Source organism: Pyxicephalus adspersus, chromosome 3, assembly GCF_032062135.1.
Source record: "Pyxicephalus adspersus chromosome 3, UCB_Pads_2.0, whole genome shotgun sequence".
Classification (NCBI taxonomy): Eukaryota; Metazoa; Chordata; class Amphibia; order Anura; family Pyxicephalidae; genus Pyxicephalus; species Pyxicephalus adspersus.
In genome coordinates this window covers 83,063,968-83,080,381 of record NC_092860.1, presented here as the reverse complement: position 1 = coordinate 83,080,381, position 16,414 = coordinate 83,063,968, and the positions used below count along the sequence as shown (strand labels likewise).

At 37.8% G+C, this 16,414-nt stretch overlaps 1 protein-coding gene across 1 annotated transcript; it reads right to left on the bottom strand.

Moving 5' to 3' along the window:
* Positions 1-2,930: 2,930 nt before the first annotated feature.
* On the bottom strand, positions 2,931-14,497 carry FAM47E (family with sequence similarity 47 member E). The gene is made up of 9 exons (XM_072407100.1): positions 14,310-14,497; positions 14,126-14,187; positions 12,101-12,470; positions 11,180-11,352; positions 8,894-9,060; positions 7,333-7,520; positions 5,513-5,671; positions 4,486-4,563; positions 2,931-3,128 (listed from the first exon to the last, which is right to left on the bottom strand). The coding sequence occupies exons 2-9, from the start codon at positions 14,173-14,175 to the stop codon at positions 2,985-2,987; spliced, it is 1,329 nt and encodes a 442-aa protein (XP_072263201.1). The 5' UTR covers positions 14,176-14,187; positions 14,310-14,497; the 3' UTR covers positions 2,931-2,984.
* Between the last annotated feature and the right edge of the window lie 1,917 nt (positions 14,498-16,414).

The window sequence follows — 16,414 nt, the reverse complement described above, 5'->3', positions numbered from 1 at the left end:
TATTATATAAAAAATTGATGGGACTGAAATTGAGAAGGTCTTGTATCATTTTTTTCTGCCTATTAAGCGTAACCATAATGATTATTGTTTGTATATTGATTATAATTGAACTTGCCTCTTTTGTCCCCACTGTTTTGTTCTGTTGACCCTTCATTTATAGTTTGTCTTCCATTTGAATGCTGGATGTAATTCAACTCAGATGCCTGAAGAGCCAAAAAAAAGTTTTGTGAAGGAAAAGCTCCAGAATGAAGTCAGGCAATACAGCCATGAAACCAGCAAAATCAGAAGAGCTCAGCAATGACAACACCTGTATTTCTCTCATGTTTTAGTGGTGTCTGTCCATGTGACATGCTTACCAAGAAGTCATCCAGGAGCATTCTGATAAGAGGTAGGGAAGCACAAATCCATTTGCAGCTCTTAGGCAATAAAGCTGTGTTTCAAGCTGCCTAAATAAACCAACATCCCGTACTGCAGGTAACAACATTTATCAATACAAACTTTGTATGGATGGGCTGTGTACAGTATAAATATTCTATCTACATGCAGAACAGATAGTATGCTACTATATCAAATATTACTTGTATACAGTACACTGAGATGGGACGGAACATTTGATTAAGCCCTATAGCAGGACATCAGGAAATTTGATTATACATAGCTACATTGACAAGATCTTTCCCTTTGGGTAAACTGAGTGCAGCCATAATCTAACAGTTTAGTAATTACGGGAACAGGTTTACATCAGAGGGGACCGCTTAATGTTATGGGTAGCTTCAGCTGACTGTGTGAGGATAGGAGGAAAATTGAATGTGTGGTGTGTACACAGGATGTGAGTCACTTGAATGTGTATGCTAGGTGGGAAGGTGAATATGTATGGCAATATTGAGGATAAGTGTTAACAAGCAATAGCTCTGGGATAAGAACTAGGTTTGTCTAATGACTTTCATTTTATATTAAAATGGTGGAAACTTCAGAATGTAGCCTGCAAAATATCTTGAAAGATTATTTTTTAAATGGTACTGACCTTTTGACCAGTTGTTAGTCGATAAAGCCAGATAACAAATTTTACTCATTTGTCTGTTTCGATTATTCTGAACATACCAGAGTAATTACAGTACACAAAGAGCATTGTATCTGAATTCCTGTGAAAGATACATATTCTGATACCTTACTCCTTGCTTAACAGAAAGTGAAGTAACTCCTGATCTTCATACTTGTTCTTGGCCAGTGGCTCACAATATACTGGGGCATTTAGGTAGTAGTACACTCCGGAAACTTGAATTTGCAAAAGGTGAATTCAACAATGAAAGTCTTCATCTTTTTTTTTTCTGTATGACTTCTTCAAGTTGGATGGGCTGGGACGAATACACACTGCCCACAGTGACAACCATACCATGCAAAAGTGTCTTTTTGTGATCTCTAGTCAAAAACATGAAGGGGACAGGTCCAGACCCATAAGGTAGTTGATGCAGTTGCAGTTAATGGAGGCATTAGCTTCAACCACATTTCCTCCATCTACCATCACAAAAAGGGCAAGAAGGGTTATCATTGCAGTTTTATCAGGACACTTATAATTTACTAAAGTACATTTAGTTTTTGTCCAAGGCGCTTGTGAAAGTCAGTGATTTAGAAGGAAATTGGCTACTATGACATGGATGAAAAATGTGGGTTCCTTCCTGGCTTTTATATTTATGCGGCACTAACTTGTAACAAGAACGTAGCAAAAAACAATTGAAGAAAATGTCATACCTTGCAGTAAAAGAAGTTAGGCGTGGCAGCTTACGCATATCTACTCTCATGGACATATGTACTTTAAAGCTAAGGCATAAGACACCAATTAGTTTTATGTTTTAAATAAATAACCCCTGCTATAATGAATAAAGATAATATAGAACTCACTAGCTAATTAGACAAAAAAAACACTTATGCGAGTATTGGTCTCCTGATTTCCTTGCCTGATGGGTCCACTCCCAAATACCTATATCAATACAGGAAACAGTAGTAACCTAGAGGATGGCAGGTGGAAATACACAGTCCTACAGGGAACACAAGACACTGACACTCCCCTAAACTGTTGATTTTTGTTGATACAGAAAGCTCAGAAAGCAACATCTCTGTTTGGAGTGGCATTTAGCAGAGCTGGTGCCAGAAAAGATAAGGGCAATTCTTATTTCACTTTAAAATTGTTGTCAGAGTCATTTTAACAATAAGAACTGAATGTATTTAGTGTAGCTAATATAAATACCTGGGCATGACTTTATATCAGATTCTTGTGTTTTTTTTGTACTGTAGAGGCACCAGGAGCCAATCAAGTGCCACGTAGTGTATGATGAAAAATAAAATGGTGACAGGAGAGAAAAGCAAATGTGATCTCATCAGTCTGTTGCTGCCGGACAATGAAGTCTCAATTCAGAAGAATCAAACAAATGTCTGCAAGCTGCATTTGCTCATATATAGCATTGCGAGATCTGTAGTAGTAATATGACAAAAATAATTTGCGGAAGATGCTAGAGGCAACCAGATCATTAGTCTAGAGCAAGGGGCCTCAAACTATGGCTCATGGGCCACAGCCAGTCTTTTGAGCTTTTTGTACCAGCTCTTCAAGCATGAATGCCAGTGGCCCCTTTAAGCTACAGTGACTTCTCAGCCCAGGTTATTCAAAATAACAATCCTGGTGTACAAGGCAAGGTAACTATATGCATGGTATGAGAGAAGATAATATACTTTTACTTTGAGACGTTGGATAAATATTCAAAACTTTTCAAAGTAGCTGCTTTATTTTTCAATCTTGGAAGTCAAAAGGTGAATTTGAATATTTCAATACCCTTTATGGCTGTATTTCCTATTTATAATGGTAATATTTTAATGTATTTGCCCTTCTACTTTACACCTTTTAGTACAGTTGAATATGAGAGTGATCATACACAATAAAACTAAGCAAGGTAATATTTAATTGAAAGGAAGAAAACGTGACTGCAATAACATTAGTTTATTATACTTTCTTCATGGGTTGATGCTGAGCCAGACCGGTACCAAATGTTCCCTGCTAAAGATGGAACTCGGGATTCTTTTGGAATTGCGGTTTCGAGAGACACAGGATCTTTTTTACACAATATTTTGTTGAGAAACTGAAAGGAAATAAAATCTGTTTGAATACATGCAAACCATGATAATGTTATCAAAAAACAATAGAAAGTGTCCATATACACCACTAGGGTGTGTTATGGTGCATTATGCGGCACATTAAATTGAGTTGCTTTACAGTCTATTAATTTAAATAGGATATCAAATAAGCCTTGAATTGAGCATGCAGTATTTGTGTATAAGTAGGTATGGTAGCATGTTTTTTGCTGGGGCAATACTAAGCTATCAGAAAACTATCTTGGAGTATAAATCACAAAGGATGGCACTGCAGCTCACCAACAGGGTTCCAACACATGGTGGTTTAACATGGTATATGTGTATTATAGTGCACTAGTGTGAATGGACCGTTAACACTTTCCGTCACCACAGTAATTATTACAGCAGACATATCCACAGGTTTCACAGGGAAAAACATTTATTGGGAAAAACGTTAAGCACCCATGTTGTGGGTAGTATCAGTGCCCTATTGCTCCACTGTTAACACTGACATCTTTTTCAGCTAGGTCTTCTTTTGGAGTTAGCATGGGCATCCTAATTGTTGAGTCTGGAATAATGCAGCTTCCATACATGCACACAAGATTGAATTCATCCAGATACCCAAAAGATGCCAGGCTAGTAATCAGAGCTGCACATGTGCAGCTAATGTATCTTTAGAAAAAGTATTTCTGTCATACAAAATTCTCAATCTACAAAAAAGAACACGGGGTCTTTTTTGCAATAAAAGCCTTTGTTCTTTTGATCAATATTTACAAACAAATCAAATCTGTCTACAACTGATCAAGTAGAAATCAATGCTGGTGTACAATGGTGGGACAGACAGCTATACAAACAAATCATTCGTTCTAAATATTCCTTTTAGATTTCAAAATGTAAATTGGCAGGCATTGAACTTTAAATTTCTTTTTCACAATGTTTTAGGAAAATGTAGGTGCTTGACCGAATATGTACCCAAAGTAGTTAGGTGGTGGCAGCTCCAATCTTGCCTATGTAAGCAGAATTAGTCAAAGTAAAGTATCTTATCTCAGCAACCAGTCTAGGTAAACAGTTCTCATGGGAACAACTAGGACTTTGATGATCAACAGATAATGATTTGTCCAAAAAGCAGAAGTCAGGGTTTTAGTAATAAATGTGTGTACCTAAATTACATGGTCTACCATCCATAGTCAGATATAGGTAATAATAATAACAAGAGAAAATACAGGTGAAAGCGCTATTAAAGGGCAATCCTAATATTTTGCTTCACTTTCCCTCAGAAGCACATGGCTTTAAAAGTTTATAATCCAGTGAATATTTATCATGAAAAAAATACTGCCCAGGTCATAAAAAAATAGCACACATCACCTCAGGTTTTCTGTAACCTTTCTTCTCAATAAACTCTTTAAAGGCAGAGGTTCCATGAAGCTGCAACAATTCTTCATCCTAGAATGAAAAAAAACAGATGCTAAATAAACTAATTCCAAGATTTAGGAAACAAAACCTGCATTTAGTAATGCACAAAATGACTGAATTGCCCAAAGAATGTAAATATTATTATTACCAACCAGTATTTATATAGTGCCGACGCAGCGCTTCACAAAGTCCGAAGTAATGTTACTACCTGTTCCTGTTGGTCACTATCTAATGTCCCTACCATAGTCATATGCCATTACCAAAATCTAAGGTCAATTTTGGGGGGAAGGCAATAAAACTAACTGCATGTTTTTGGAATGTGGGAGGAAACCAGAGTAGCAGGGGGAAACCCACGCAAACATGGGTAGAACCTGCAAACTCCATGCAGAGAGTGCCCTAAACCTGGGATCTAGTGCTGCAAAGGCCAGAGTGCTAAACCGCTGAATAAAAGATTTTCCTTCTATAAAGTTATATATGTGTCTGAATTTTAGAATCCAACTAATACTTTTCACAGTTTCTGTTCCAAAGCTTACATTTGATAAGCCACATGCCTAGTGTAAGGCCCAGGAACCGAGGTTAATATTGTAAGATTGTGGCTGTTGGGAGTTACAGTAAAGTACGATGCAGGTGATTGGAGGTGACTGGCCACTCTTCCTGTTGCACCAACATCAAAGCATCAGCAACATTTTCAATCTAGTAAGCAGTATCCTATTGGTGTTGGTCTTTGTCAATGCACTAGTGACTCTACATTGCAAATGGTAACCTACAAACATGCGTCTGTCTTGTCATCATTACTGTGATATGCTCCCAGTAAATTAAATATCTGGGTTCTATATGAAACAAAAAGAGCATATATGTAAGAAATATTTGAATGACCACCCTTTCCTATCTGGGGTCAGTTTTATTGAAATGGAAACGGCTAATCTATTGTGTTTTAGTTCATTAAAAAAAAAAAACGTTTATTTTTTATGTAAGGTACCTTTTGGCTAAGCTTGGTTTTTGAATGAATGCCCTTTTCCATATTTTCCATTGCTGGGTCTTTTAATGGCTCATTGGCTTTCTGTTTCTTCCATGTTTTAGGATCCAGATACCAAGCTCCATACCTAGATTTCACCCAGCCTGGGCTGTGCATAACCTCCTGAAATATAAACCAGGTCAGAATCATGTTGTCCTTTATTTCTTGTCTAAAGGCAAAGAATCATGAGTAGGACTATCACATCGTCCTACAGCAGCCTAAATGTGGCACAAAAACTTGGAAATAAAACAGTAAATTAAACAAAGGCATTTAACAAGAAAAAAAACACACTGAAGAGGGCTAATACACACTAAGAATAGAAAAAATGCTGAAATATAAAAAAATTAGTAGAAACGATCTACGTTTAGACTGGAAGCTAGGTATTAACATGAACACCATTAGGTTGGCTTTTTTTAATATCAGAAAAATTTGTGTGTGTCTCTACTTTTAGAGATGCTTCTACCTACCATTTTTTTTGGTTAGAGTCACGCATTTGCAGCTCAGCATATCATGTTCGTACAATTTTTATCCTTCTGGCACAGAACTACAGTACACATGCACATTAATTTATTCATCCTGGCCTGGACAATGAAGATGCTGAAAACCTTAAAACAATGACATTGTTGTGCTGGAGGGATTCGTTTCAAAGAAATCCATCATGATGAGCAAATATGTATACTTGCACAATCTGGCAAAAATCACAGAACCCATATTGTTTGTTTCTGCTGGAGGCTTAGTACTGCTTTAAAGGTTTCACTTTTCAGCATCATTCACTGATGAAGACCAAAAATGGGCCTGATTTATTAAAGTTCTCCTAGACTGGAAAATATACACTATCAGTGAAGCTGGATGATTCAGAAAACCTGGAAAGGACTGGTCCAGGACTAACAAATAGCAAATGACTTAAGAAATTCATTCCAGGTTTGCTGGATCACCCAAGTTCACCAAAGAAAGTGTATATTCCCCAGCCTTGGGAGAGTTTTAATGAGTCCAATGTGTGGGGTTTACTCAAGACTTATTACCCACAATCAGTCCAGCCTTAGGTGCAGATCCCAAGGGCACATCCAATCCCTCACCAACTAAATTTACAACATCAAAAGGTCACTATTCAAGGAAATTATTCCAAATGCTTCTGCATGGTCTACATTTAGAATACACGGGCTGTAAGTTTGCATCATGTTTTTGATCTCTGTTATATTCTGTAATTCTTTTTAACTTCTTCCAGGATCTCTATGACTATGTACACTTCTGTTACCGTACACACAATAGATAGCGAACGATCGTTTGTTTCCAGCGACATTCCTCATTCATCATCGTCATTGGCCAGTCGTTGTTCACTTTTTTTGTTAATGATTATCGGATCGGTCGTTAATCGATAATTATTTCACGTGTGTACATAGCCTAATTCCCCTGGAAAAAAACATCAGAGACTATAACGAAGTACAGAGACATAAGGCAAACTAACGGTCTGTGTATTCTTAGTTGGAACCATGTTTGTATAGTAGCATTTGAAATAATTATTTTTTAGAATAAACATTTTTTTCAAGTTTCAATATCCCTTGGAGTATCACCCACCAATAAAATGTGCCATTACATTTGGTTATCTAAGGTATAATGATACTGGGTGCTAATGGGTGCTTGGTCAAGCAACTATATCATGTAACAATGCCAATTACAAGAGGTTACTAATACGATTTATCATCTAATGCCTATTTGTTTTAAAATCCCATGTTTCTGCCTATTCTGGCACACATTTGACATGTAAAAATATATACTGATCTTGCCTTGAACTGCTCCATGGACAAAGACTTTGTAATATCTTGTTGAGGTGAGACACCCACAGACATTCTCAATTCTGCCGGTACATTGTTCAGCTCTACCACATGGATTGGGATGCTGAGGGTAGGCTTTGTGTCATATCCGCTGGCAAACAGGCTAAAGATGGTGGCTTCATTGACACTGCAGGTTTCTCCTCCCTAAAAGGAATACAAATGTAAAGTCAGCTCCTGATTAATAGATATGAAAAGACATGTTTCAGGTAAATACAAATGCAAATTATTATTAGGAAGTATCACTGCATTAAATTAAATATGCTAAAATTAGGATAAGGGGAGGTACCTTAGAAATTGTACATACTGCTGTAGCCCTATCATTTATTACAGAACAGTTCATAAACAGCTAAATCATGGCACAACCTATTGTTTGGGGTTAATATTAGGCAAGTGTACAATGAATATGATCTAGTAATGTGTAGTGTTTCTAGCAATGCCTAATGCAGACCTTTTATAGCTAAAACAGGGCTGTAAAGAAAAGACTTAGCATTTTTAGAATAAATCTAAAAACACCATAATATGCACACACTATCATTATAAGAAAGTATTGTATATTGTGATATTTATTATTATGATTTGTGTGTGGTCATTTTGAACATATCTTCTGTTCTTTATTCTAACAAGCCCTTTTTATAAAACACAGTTGCCCTTTGTGACTCAAAGATTGATACATCAATCAATCCGGTTTTTCTGGTTTGAGAAATCATTGCTTTGTATTATCCAGCCAGGGGAATTCAAATCTGAAAACCTGTATTGGCTTTTACCTATCGATGGGAATAAATAGTTTGAACATCCAAATTACTTCAATCAGGTTGTCTGTGATCCTCAGAGGGATAATAATTGACAAGTCCAGCTGCTGGGGATGCCCATAAACACAGACATCCCAACCTGTTGAAAAACTTAATCTGTGCTCTTCAGTGTAATAAAGGAAAGGTCAAACATTGTGCATGTGATATTATCATTGTCAGCCAAGTATCACTGCATGTCCAAGCAATTAGGCAAACTGTTGTTTGTGGTTCTCAGAGAAGTAAAGACATAGTAAAAAAAAAAGTACCATAGTCTGGCCTTGGATACTCATTTGTTTTTACTGAGTTTCTTATCATAACTTGGATGCACCACTAAGAAACAGTTATACCCTCAGAGCAGCAAAGTGGCTTATATCAAGTAACTGATTGGCAGGCTTACAAACTGAGAGAACTCCAAAGGTCAAAAGTGAAAGCCACACACACTGGGTTTCCATATTCTGCCTGAAAGTGAAAAACCTCATAAAGAGCCGTCTACTAGACTAAAGGCAAGATAACAAGACAAGCCACAATAACCACAAGCCACTTGAATATTTGATACTGCTTGGCAGCAGACAGGGATAGGGTACAAAGAAGGAATCCTAGGTTGGCCTGATTTCAATACTTCTCAGCTCTTAGGATAAGTGCACATAAACTTGAGATGCCCTGAACTATTCCATCTAGCAAACCTTATACTATACAAGAGATACTAAGTTTCAAGTAGTGCACACTTGCCAGAGATGTCACCCAGTCACAGAAGTCCTTAGTCACTTGCTTGACACTTTCATCTAGTGCTGGTGCTAGTGGTTTTGGAATCTTGGATCTTTTTTCCTCCTTTACAGGCTCTTCTTGTTTGGCTATCCATGTATATGGATTTTTGACTCTAGATTGTTCACTCCTGAAAATACGAGAGGTATATAAAACATATGATCAAATCTCATTATGTATTAGTAATAGACACTGCATTTAGTCTGATATATTCACAGCATATGGTTTCCAGTACGTAGATTTCAGCTTTATTTCAGTGAGTTGGACAAAAAAATTGCAAAAAATGTGAGGAACTAAACCTTTATTTTTACACAATCACTTCATTTCAGGGGCTCAAAAGTAACAATTGGACAATTGACTCAAAGGCTATTTCATGGGCGTTATGTCATTATTAATTAAGCAGATAAAAGGCGTTGATTTGGGGGGGGGGGGGGTTGCGCTTGTATGTGGAAGATTTTGACAATCAGACAACATGCGGTCAAAGGAGGAGTGGCAAAATCTACAGTTTGGTACATCATGAAAAAGAAACAAAGCACTGGTGAACTCAGCAACGCCAAAAGACCTGGACATCCACGTAAGACAACAGTGGTGGATGATCACAGAGTGATTTCCATGGGGAAGTGAACAAGTGAACAACATTCTCCAGGAAGTAGGCGTATCGATATCCAAGTAATCGATATCCAAATACTATAAAGAGAAGACTGCATGAAAGTAAATACGGAGGGTGCTCTGCAAAGTACAAGCCACTCATAATTCTCAAGAATAGAAAGGCTAGATTGGACTTTGCTCAGAAACATCTAAAAATGCCCGCACAGTTCTGGAAAAACATTCTTTGGACGGATGAAACCAAGATCAACCTTTACCAGAATGATGGCAATAAAAAAGTATGGAGAAGGCTTGGAACAGCTCATGACCCAAAGCATAGCACACCATGGCGGAGGCGGTGTGATGGCTTGGGCGTGCAGTGGCACTGGGACACTAGTGTTTATCCATGATGTGACACAGGACAGAAGCAGCCGAATGAATTCTGAGGTGTTCAGAGACATACTGTCTGCTCAAATCCTGCCAAATGCAGTCACATTGATTGGGAGGCGTTTCATAATACAGATAGACAATGACCCAAAACATACAGCCAAAGCAACCCAGGAGTTTATTAAAGCAAAGAAGTGGAATATTCCTGAATGGCCAAGTCAGTCACCTGATCTGATCCCAATTGAGCATGCATTCCGCTTGTTGAAGACTAAACTTCCGACAGAAAGGCTCACAAACAAACAGCAACTGAAAGCCGCTGCAGTAAAGGCCTGGCAGAGCATTAAAAAGGAGGAAACCCAGCATCTGGTGATGTCCATGAGTTCAAGACTACAGGCTGACATTGCCAGCAAAGGGTTTTCAACCAAGGATTAGAAATGAACATTTTATTTTCAGCTTTTTTATTTGTCCAATTACTTTTGTGCCCCTGAAATGAAGCGATGGTGTTAAAAAACAGGCTTTTGTTCCCCACATTTATTATGCAATCTTTTTCTTCAACCCACTGAATTAAAGCTGAAAGTCTGCAGTTCAACTGCAATTGAATTGTTTTATTTAAAATTATTTCTGGTAATGTACAGAACCAAAATGAGAAAAAAAGTTGTCTGTCCAAAAAAATAAAAATTTGCATAAAATAGATATTTGTTACAAGTTACAAGCTCACTTAAGGTTTCTTAGCTTTTGGTAGTTCATTAGAAATGTATCACATGATTTCACAGAGAAAATGTGGAATTGCTCAAATTCTGTGAGCCTTATTTTCCCAACTAATCCCCTTCAAAACTATTGTTTCAGTATTTGGAGGATGCAGGACAGTTATTCTCCTAGGAACTATACAAATGAGATCTCTTTGCTTCAGTTCCTGTTGGAACAGAATTGGTTGGCCCTTACCAGTGATTTCCACTCCCTCTGTTAGATTTTTTTTTTACCATATAATATAGAGAAGGCAATATAATTTGCTTAAACTCATAAGGAAGGATTGAACACCCAGTTGGAATTAGGAACCATTGAGGAAAGATTTCACAGATCTCTTCTAGAGTTTGCTTTACCTATTATCCCTTCCTCCTACCTCACTCCATTATGTTTAATACTACAGCACCAAAGTGCTTGAAGAAGAAGCAGGTTAACGCTATCATAGGTCCGCTTTACCAAACCATAACAATTCCTACTACTTCTAAATCGGACACCACTGATAAAAAAAATGAATATGGCTAAACAATGCTTACATAGTTGACAGCCTTGTGCTGGCTTCACGTGATTTCACACTTTGTGTTTCCTGCAGTTCTTTTGCTGGAGTTATGACGTCTTCCTCTTGATCCTCAGGGATAGCATCATCAGAACCTGAAGGACTCTTTAATCTCATTTCAGGGTCAAGTATTTCCACAATGTCTTCAAACAGCTACAGAAAACAAATAAAGTAAGATTGCCAGAAACTTGTGGAACTACATCAGACACCAGACTACTAGTCTTGCCAGACTTTTCCACGTGTTTTTAAGTTCACTTAATTTTATATATTTTTTTTTATTTTAAACATGCAAACAGCTGAGTCCATTGTTAATTTACAACTGTATTCCCTTGCAGTCAGTTTTAGGATACTTGCTCCCCTACCAATATTAATGACTTCCACTACAACCACAGCACAATTTGGACAACAACACTGGTCAAAACACATCCTTAGGCTGCTAATTGGAAGGGGTAAATGAGATTCCGCTAGCATTCACCCTAATAATATTGCAGGCGGCTGATGGATGAATCAAACATAGCCAAGGTGAATGCCATTTAACTGTCAGTAGAGAATATTTTATTATCTCTTGTCAAATCTTGGATACAATGTAGGGGCAAATCTTAGGAGGACATATTCTTCCATTATTTTGCTAATATGTTTTCCATGGTTCTAAGACTGGAAAACACAATTCATAATTATGCAGGTTAAATATATTTTCAATTTCTGGGATGAAGTTTCCTGTAAAGTAATTTTTCTTACCTTTACAAAGCAAACTATTTCCAGTACCTACTACATCGAAAAATGCACAAAGGAATAGGTACTGAAAAGAGTTACAATTAGGAATAGAATTTTAAAAAAGAATGAAGAATAGATTTTTATATTATTTTCTAAAACATGTTTAAAAGTGAACTGTGGCCCTTACTTGAGGTGGTATGCCGTCTTCTAAGTGAGGGTAAAGAGCCAGTGGGTGTTGTGTAAGGCCATATTCTATCTCAGCAATGTATTCCCGCCGTTGTTGCTGCAGTGGGAGGAGTTTCGAGTAACAAGACTGCTGTACTGTAAACCTTTTGGGTTTCTTGACAGGTTTTAAGGTATGTACTGAATCCTGCAAGATTGGAAGATGAACACCAGTGGATGGAACATTTGTAGTGTCTGAAGAAGCAGGATAACCATCTCGGAAATCATCTACACCTTTTGGCAAGAATCTCCATTGGTGGCAGTTGAGAGCACCAGATAAGTTTAGTTTATGGTTGGTTTCTTTGAGAAACTTTCTGTGCAGCCTTTCCTTATACCTGCAACAACAAATGAAACACAGAACAAAAATATAATTATGTACTGTATATCCAAGAGTCAAATCGTTGTAAATTGACAAGTAGATGTTCTGCCAGCCACATGGTAAACAAAACATGCTAATGTTTAAAAAATCTATAATATGACTAAATAATGAATATACTAATGAATCGTGCTAAATATACCTGTTCTGAAAGTTGTATGTGCTTCTAAAACAAAATGAAATCGCATGACTCATGGGGCAGCAGCTAATAGTAAATCATAGTCAATACAACCACAAACTTTAATTGAAGTCCCCTATAATACTCTAGTATATGAAAGGCAAAAAAGGCAGCAAAGATGACTGCCTAAAAGCTGGTTATTCAATGTGTTACCGATACAGATAGACAAATATGAATTTTTGGCTTAAAGCAGACCTATCATCAGATTTTTTACATTATGTAAAGGGTGGCTGTCTTACTTAATGGAAAAACATGGGGGTTTTAACTCCTTTTTACATTTTTGGGGAGGACTCTGCCCTTTCTATCATTACTGCTGTGGAAGTAAAGACTGAAGGGGAAACCGCAGCCTCCTAGGATACCGGCATTACATAGCCTAGGAGGCTGTGGGCTGCTCGTTCTGTGCATGCCAGAGATTGCGTGTCATCAGGGTCTTTCCCATAATGCAAAATTAAAATGTGTTCAGTCTCATGCATGTGCAGTGGGATTGGCAATTTGTTTGTGTGAGTTTGGGTGACATTAGAAGAACCTAGAAGAAAGAAGATAGTGGTGCTGCATGGAACAGCAATCACTGGAAAGAAAGAGGGAAGCTGAGCCAATGCAGAACTCGCTGGGCTTGGTTTGTGGATGGAGGGCTTGTCATCAGGAAAGGTAAGGGATATTTTTTTTTTCTTCGGGTTCAGCTTTAAGCAAAGAAATTAGGGAGGGGTAGGAAAATATAACAATTTGTTTAGAGTAAGACTGGGGTCAATAGGAAAATTGTGATTTATTTTTGTTTATTACCATGGTGGAATTTTAACAGTTTGCTTATTGACCCTAATCTAATTCTACGAAGTTTGCTACTTCTCGCTATCCTCTTTCACAAAAAGCTTTCATGCATTAATCCAAAAGCCCCCAATATTGTCATTTCTTAGCTCATTGGCCATGGCTGAAAGAGAAGCATAAGATTAAGTGTTATTAAGAATTTTACTAAACAATCCTGAAATTTTAACAGTGAATCTACAATTGCATCAAACAATGATATCACATATTTAAAATACTTGGTGAGCTGTATTTAATACAGGAGTTATTCTTCTATACAGGTAAGCTGTGAAATAATTCCATACTGCTATATACAGGTGTGACATCAAAGTAGTTAAAACATATAAAGTGAGCACATTTCACAATCGTTCTGTGAAGAATGGCAATAAGCAATGTTTTCGGTTTTATTCCCTTTTATAGTTTTAAGGGTTTGGTCCTTGAAAATTAGAACTGTATAGGAAAATCAGTTTATTCTACAGATGTGACACGTGTACTGCAGCTTTTGTTTATTTTTGCGGAATGTAAGATATCAGTAATGTGTTTTCAGTTTTCTTAGACAAATCAGTTTCATGTTATATGTGTAAATCACAGTTGTTAATAATTGTTGAGTGAATAATAAAAATGGAACACAGACTTACCAAGGGTGACGAGGCTGCTGATCATTTTTACCCTCGGCCAAGGAGGACATTTCTCATCAGAACTAAACACAAAACAGAATATTTACTGAGATGTACACATGTATTCCATCTAACAAAGACACAGGTCATATGATCTAATCATTACTGAAAACATACTGCATGGTTACATGTTTCCTATAATCACCTGTATACTGATTAATACATAAACAGTGCTTTGTAGTGTTTACATGCCCAGCACCAGCCAGCTCTTGTTTTCCCTTCTATTTTGGTTCCCATGGATACCAAGGCATTCCTAGCAACCAGTGGCACGAGTTGATGATGTCACTAAAGCTGGACGAAGTTTATGTTCTGTTTTTTTCAGTGATGGTTACGTTAGATGGAATCAGTTGGGCTTCTAGTAACCAACATGCAAAACTAATAAAAATATTATCGAACATTTGTCTGTTTATGTGAAGCTGGTGTATTTCTGTATACGAAACTGCAAAGTCAATCACATAATCTACTGTCTCCATCTAGTGGTAGAAAGTGAGAAGAGCAGAGAGAAAACAAACTTTCATCTAATCAGCATGTGGAAATAAGGCTTCCTGGATGTGTTTGATTCCATGACTTGAGTCATTTCTGGGTCATTCCCCTGGAACAATCATTCAAAAATGCTACAAGTGAAGTCAGGGCTTCAGATCTGTATTCTTGGTACACATCAGTGAACTCCAATGCAGTATGACATTTTAAGTAATACAGATAGGGTGTTTTTGTCCCCAGGTATCATTGCAATTATAAAATAATAATTTTACATGTGCATACTGGGAACAGCATATTTTCTTACTGCATGTACAGATTATAAATTCGCAGTCATTATACCGTGCTCTTCCGGTGCATGTGAACAGTGCCCACAAGAATACTTCAACCAATCAGTGACAGGTCACAAAAAATATCCAAGTTTTTGTCTAAATTGAGCATTTATACCTTAAAGTGAAACTTTACTTAAAAAAAAGCAAATTCTTTATTACAATGGGCAGAAGACACCCCTTATGCAATAAAACATCACAATATTTTCTGTAATGTACACCAAGCTGTACATGCACAGCTAAGTACACATTCCTTGCATACCTGGTTGCTGGGAATGAATAAAGTCCTGTGCACATGTGCAGAAACTACAACATTCTATCCAAGCCAATCAAAATGGCTGAAGATCCTGAATGCAGGACAGGACCGGAGGAAGATGCCAGTGCCCAAGATGGAGTGGGAGAAGGGATGTGTGTACTTAAAAATGTGAACAGAAAGATACAACTTAAAGCAGTAGAACAGGGGTCGTCAAATTCTGGCCTTTAAGCCAGATACGTCCTAACCAGTAGTTTGTTCCGGCCTAATGCTCCCTGGCCAATTTGGCCTAATGCTGGCCGGCAACCCAGGGGTTGCTGGAGGATCGGCCAGGGGGCGTTAGGAACTACCGGAGTCGTCGCTGCGGTAAATAGGGAACGCTCCCTGAAGAGAAATCCCTCTCCACCACAAGGCATACCGAGGAGAGAGATTTCACTTTAGGGGGCGTTCCCTGGTGGTGGCGGGACTCAAGAGTCCGGCCTAGGGTGCTACCGCCCACCCCTGAAATGGCCTAGTGGCCATAAAAGTTTGCCGACCCCTGCAGTAGAACATCGACTGCCCGCTCAATTGTTTTTTTTTTTTTCTTTGAAGTTTAGGACCCCTTTCATATATTTCCCCACCAACTATGTACCAATTTTTTTTTTGCCATCAATTCAATATAATGTGTAAGTTGACCTTTGCATGAAATCCAGTCTGATTTTATTTCCCCACCATGACTAATCCTGGGACTTTATTGGGAAAAGATGGGTTTGTAAAACTAAGCTAGCAATGTAGCCAAAAAAAAAAAAAAAAAACATATCATTTTGGGTAGTCTCCAGCCTGTCTCCTGGAGACATCACAGGCTCAGGGCAATGGGTGGGTTGTGACATCACTCTAGGGGAAGTTTCTTCACCTTTCAGTGGCACACGGCTGTTCGTCCATTTAGTGGTCCACGACCTGCAAAAGGTTGGAGACCACTGGTCTATAGCACTCCTTTGGGTGGTTAGATTATTTATTCATTTAAACCTTAAAGTGGAATCTTTGGCAAATAACACATGCACCATAGCTACACGTAAAATATAGGAAGCAGGTATCAAAATACCCCCCCCCCCCCCCGAGTACCAGAATATAACCTTGTATAAGTTTGATGAAGGTTCTTGTGTAGCAGATAAGTAATTTGCATGAACAGTACAAGGTAATACTCCTATATAC

Bases quoted from the DNA above. Each gene is read 5' to 3' on its own strand.
- FAM47E (XM_072407100.1), bottom strand. From the start codon at position 14,175: ATGTCCTCCTTGGCCGAGGGTAAAAATGATCAGCAGCCTCGTCACCCT. The intron at 11,353-12,100 runs GTAAGGGCCACA...TGTTTTCTGTAG, and splicing joins AAGACGGCATACCACCTCAA to CTGTTTGAAGACATTGTGGA. The intron at 9,061-11,179 runs GTAAGCATTGTT...TCGTATTTTCAG, and splicing joins AGCACAAGGCTGTCAACTAT to GAGTGAACAATCTAGAGTCA.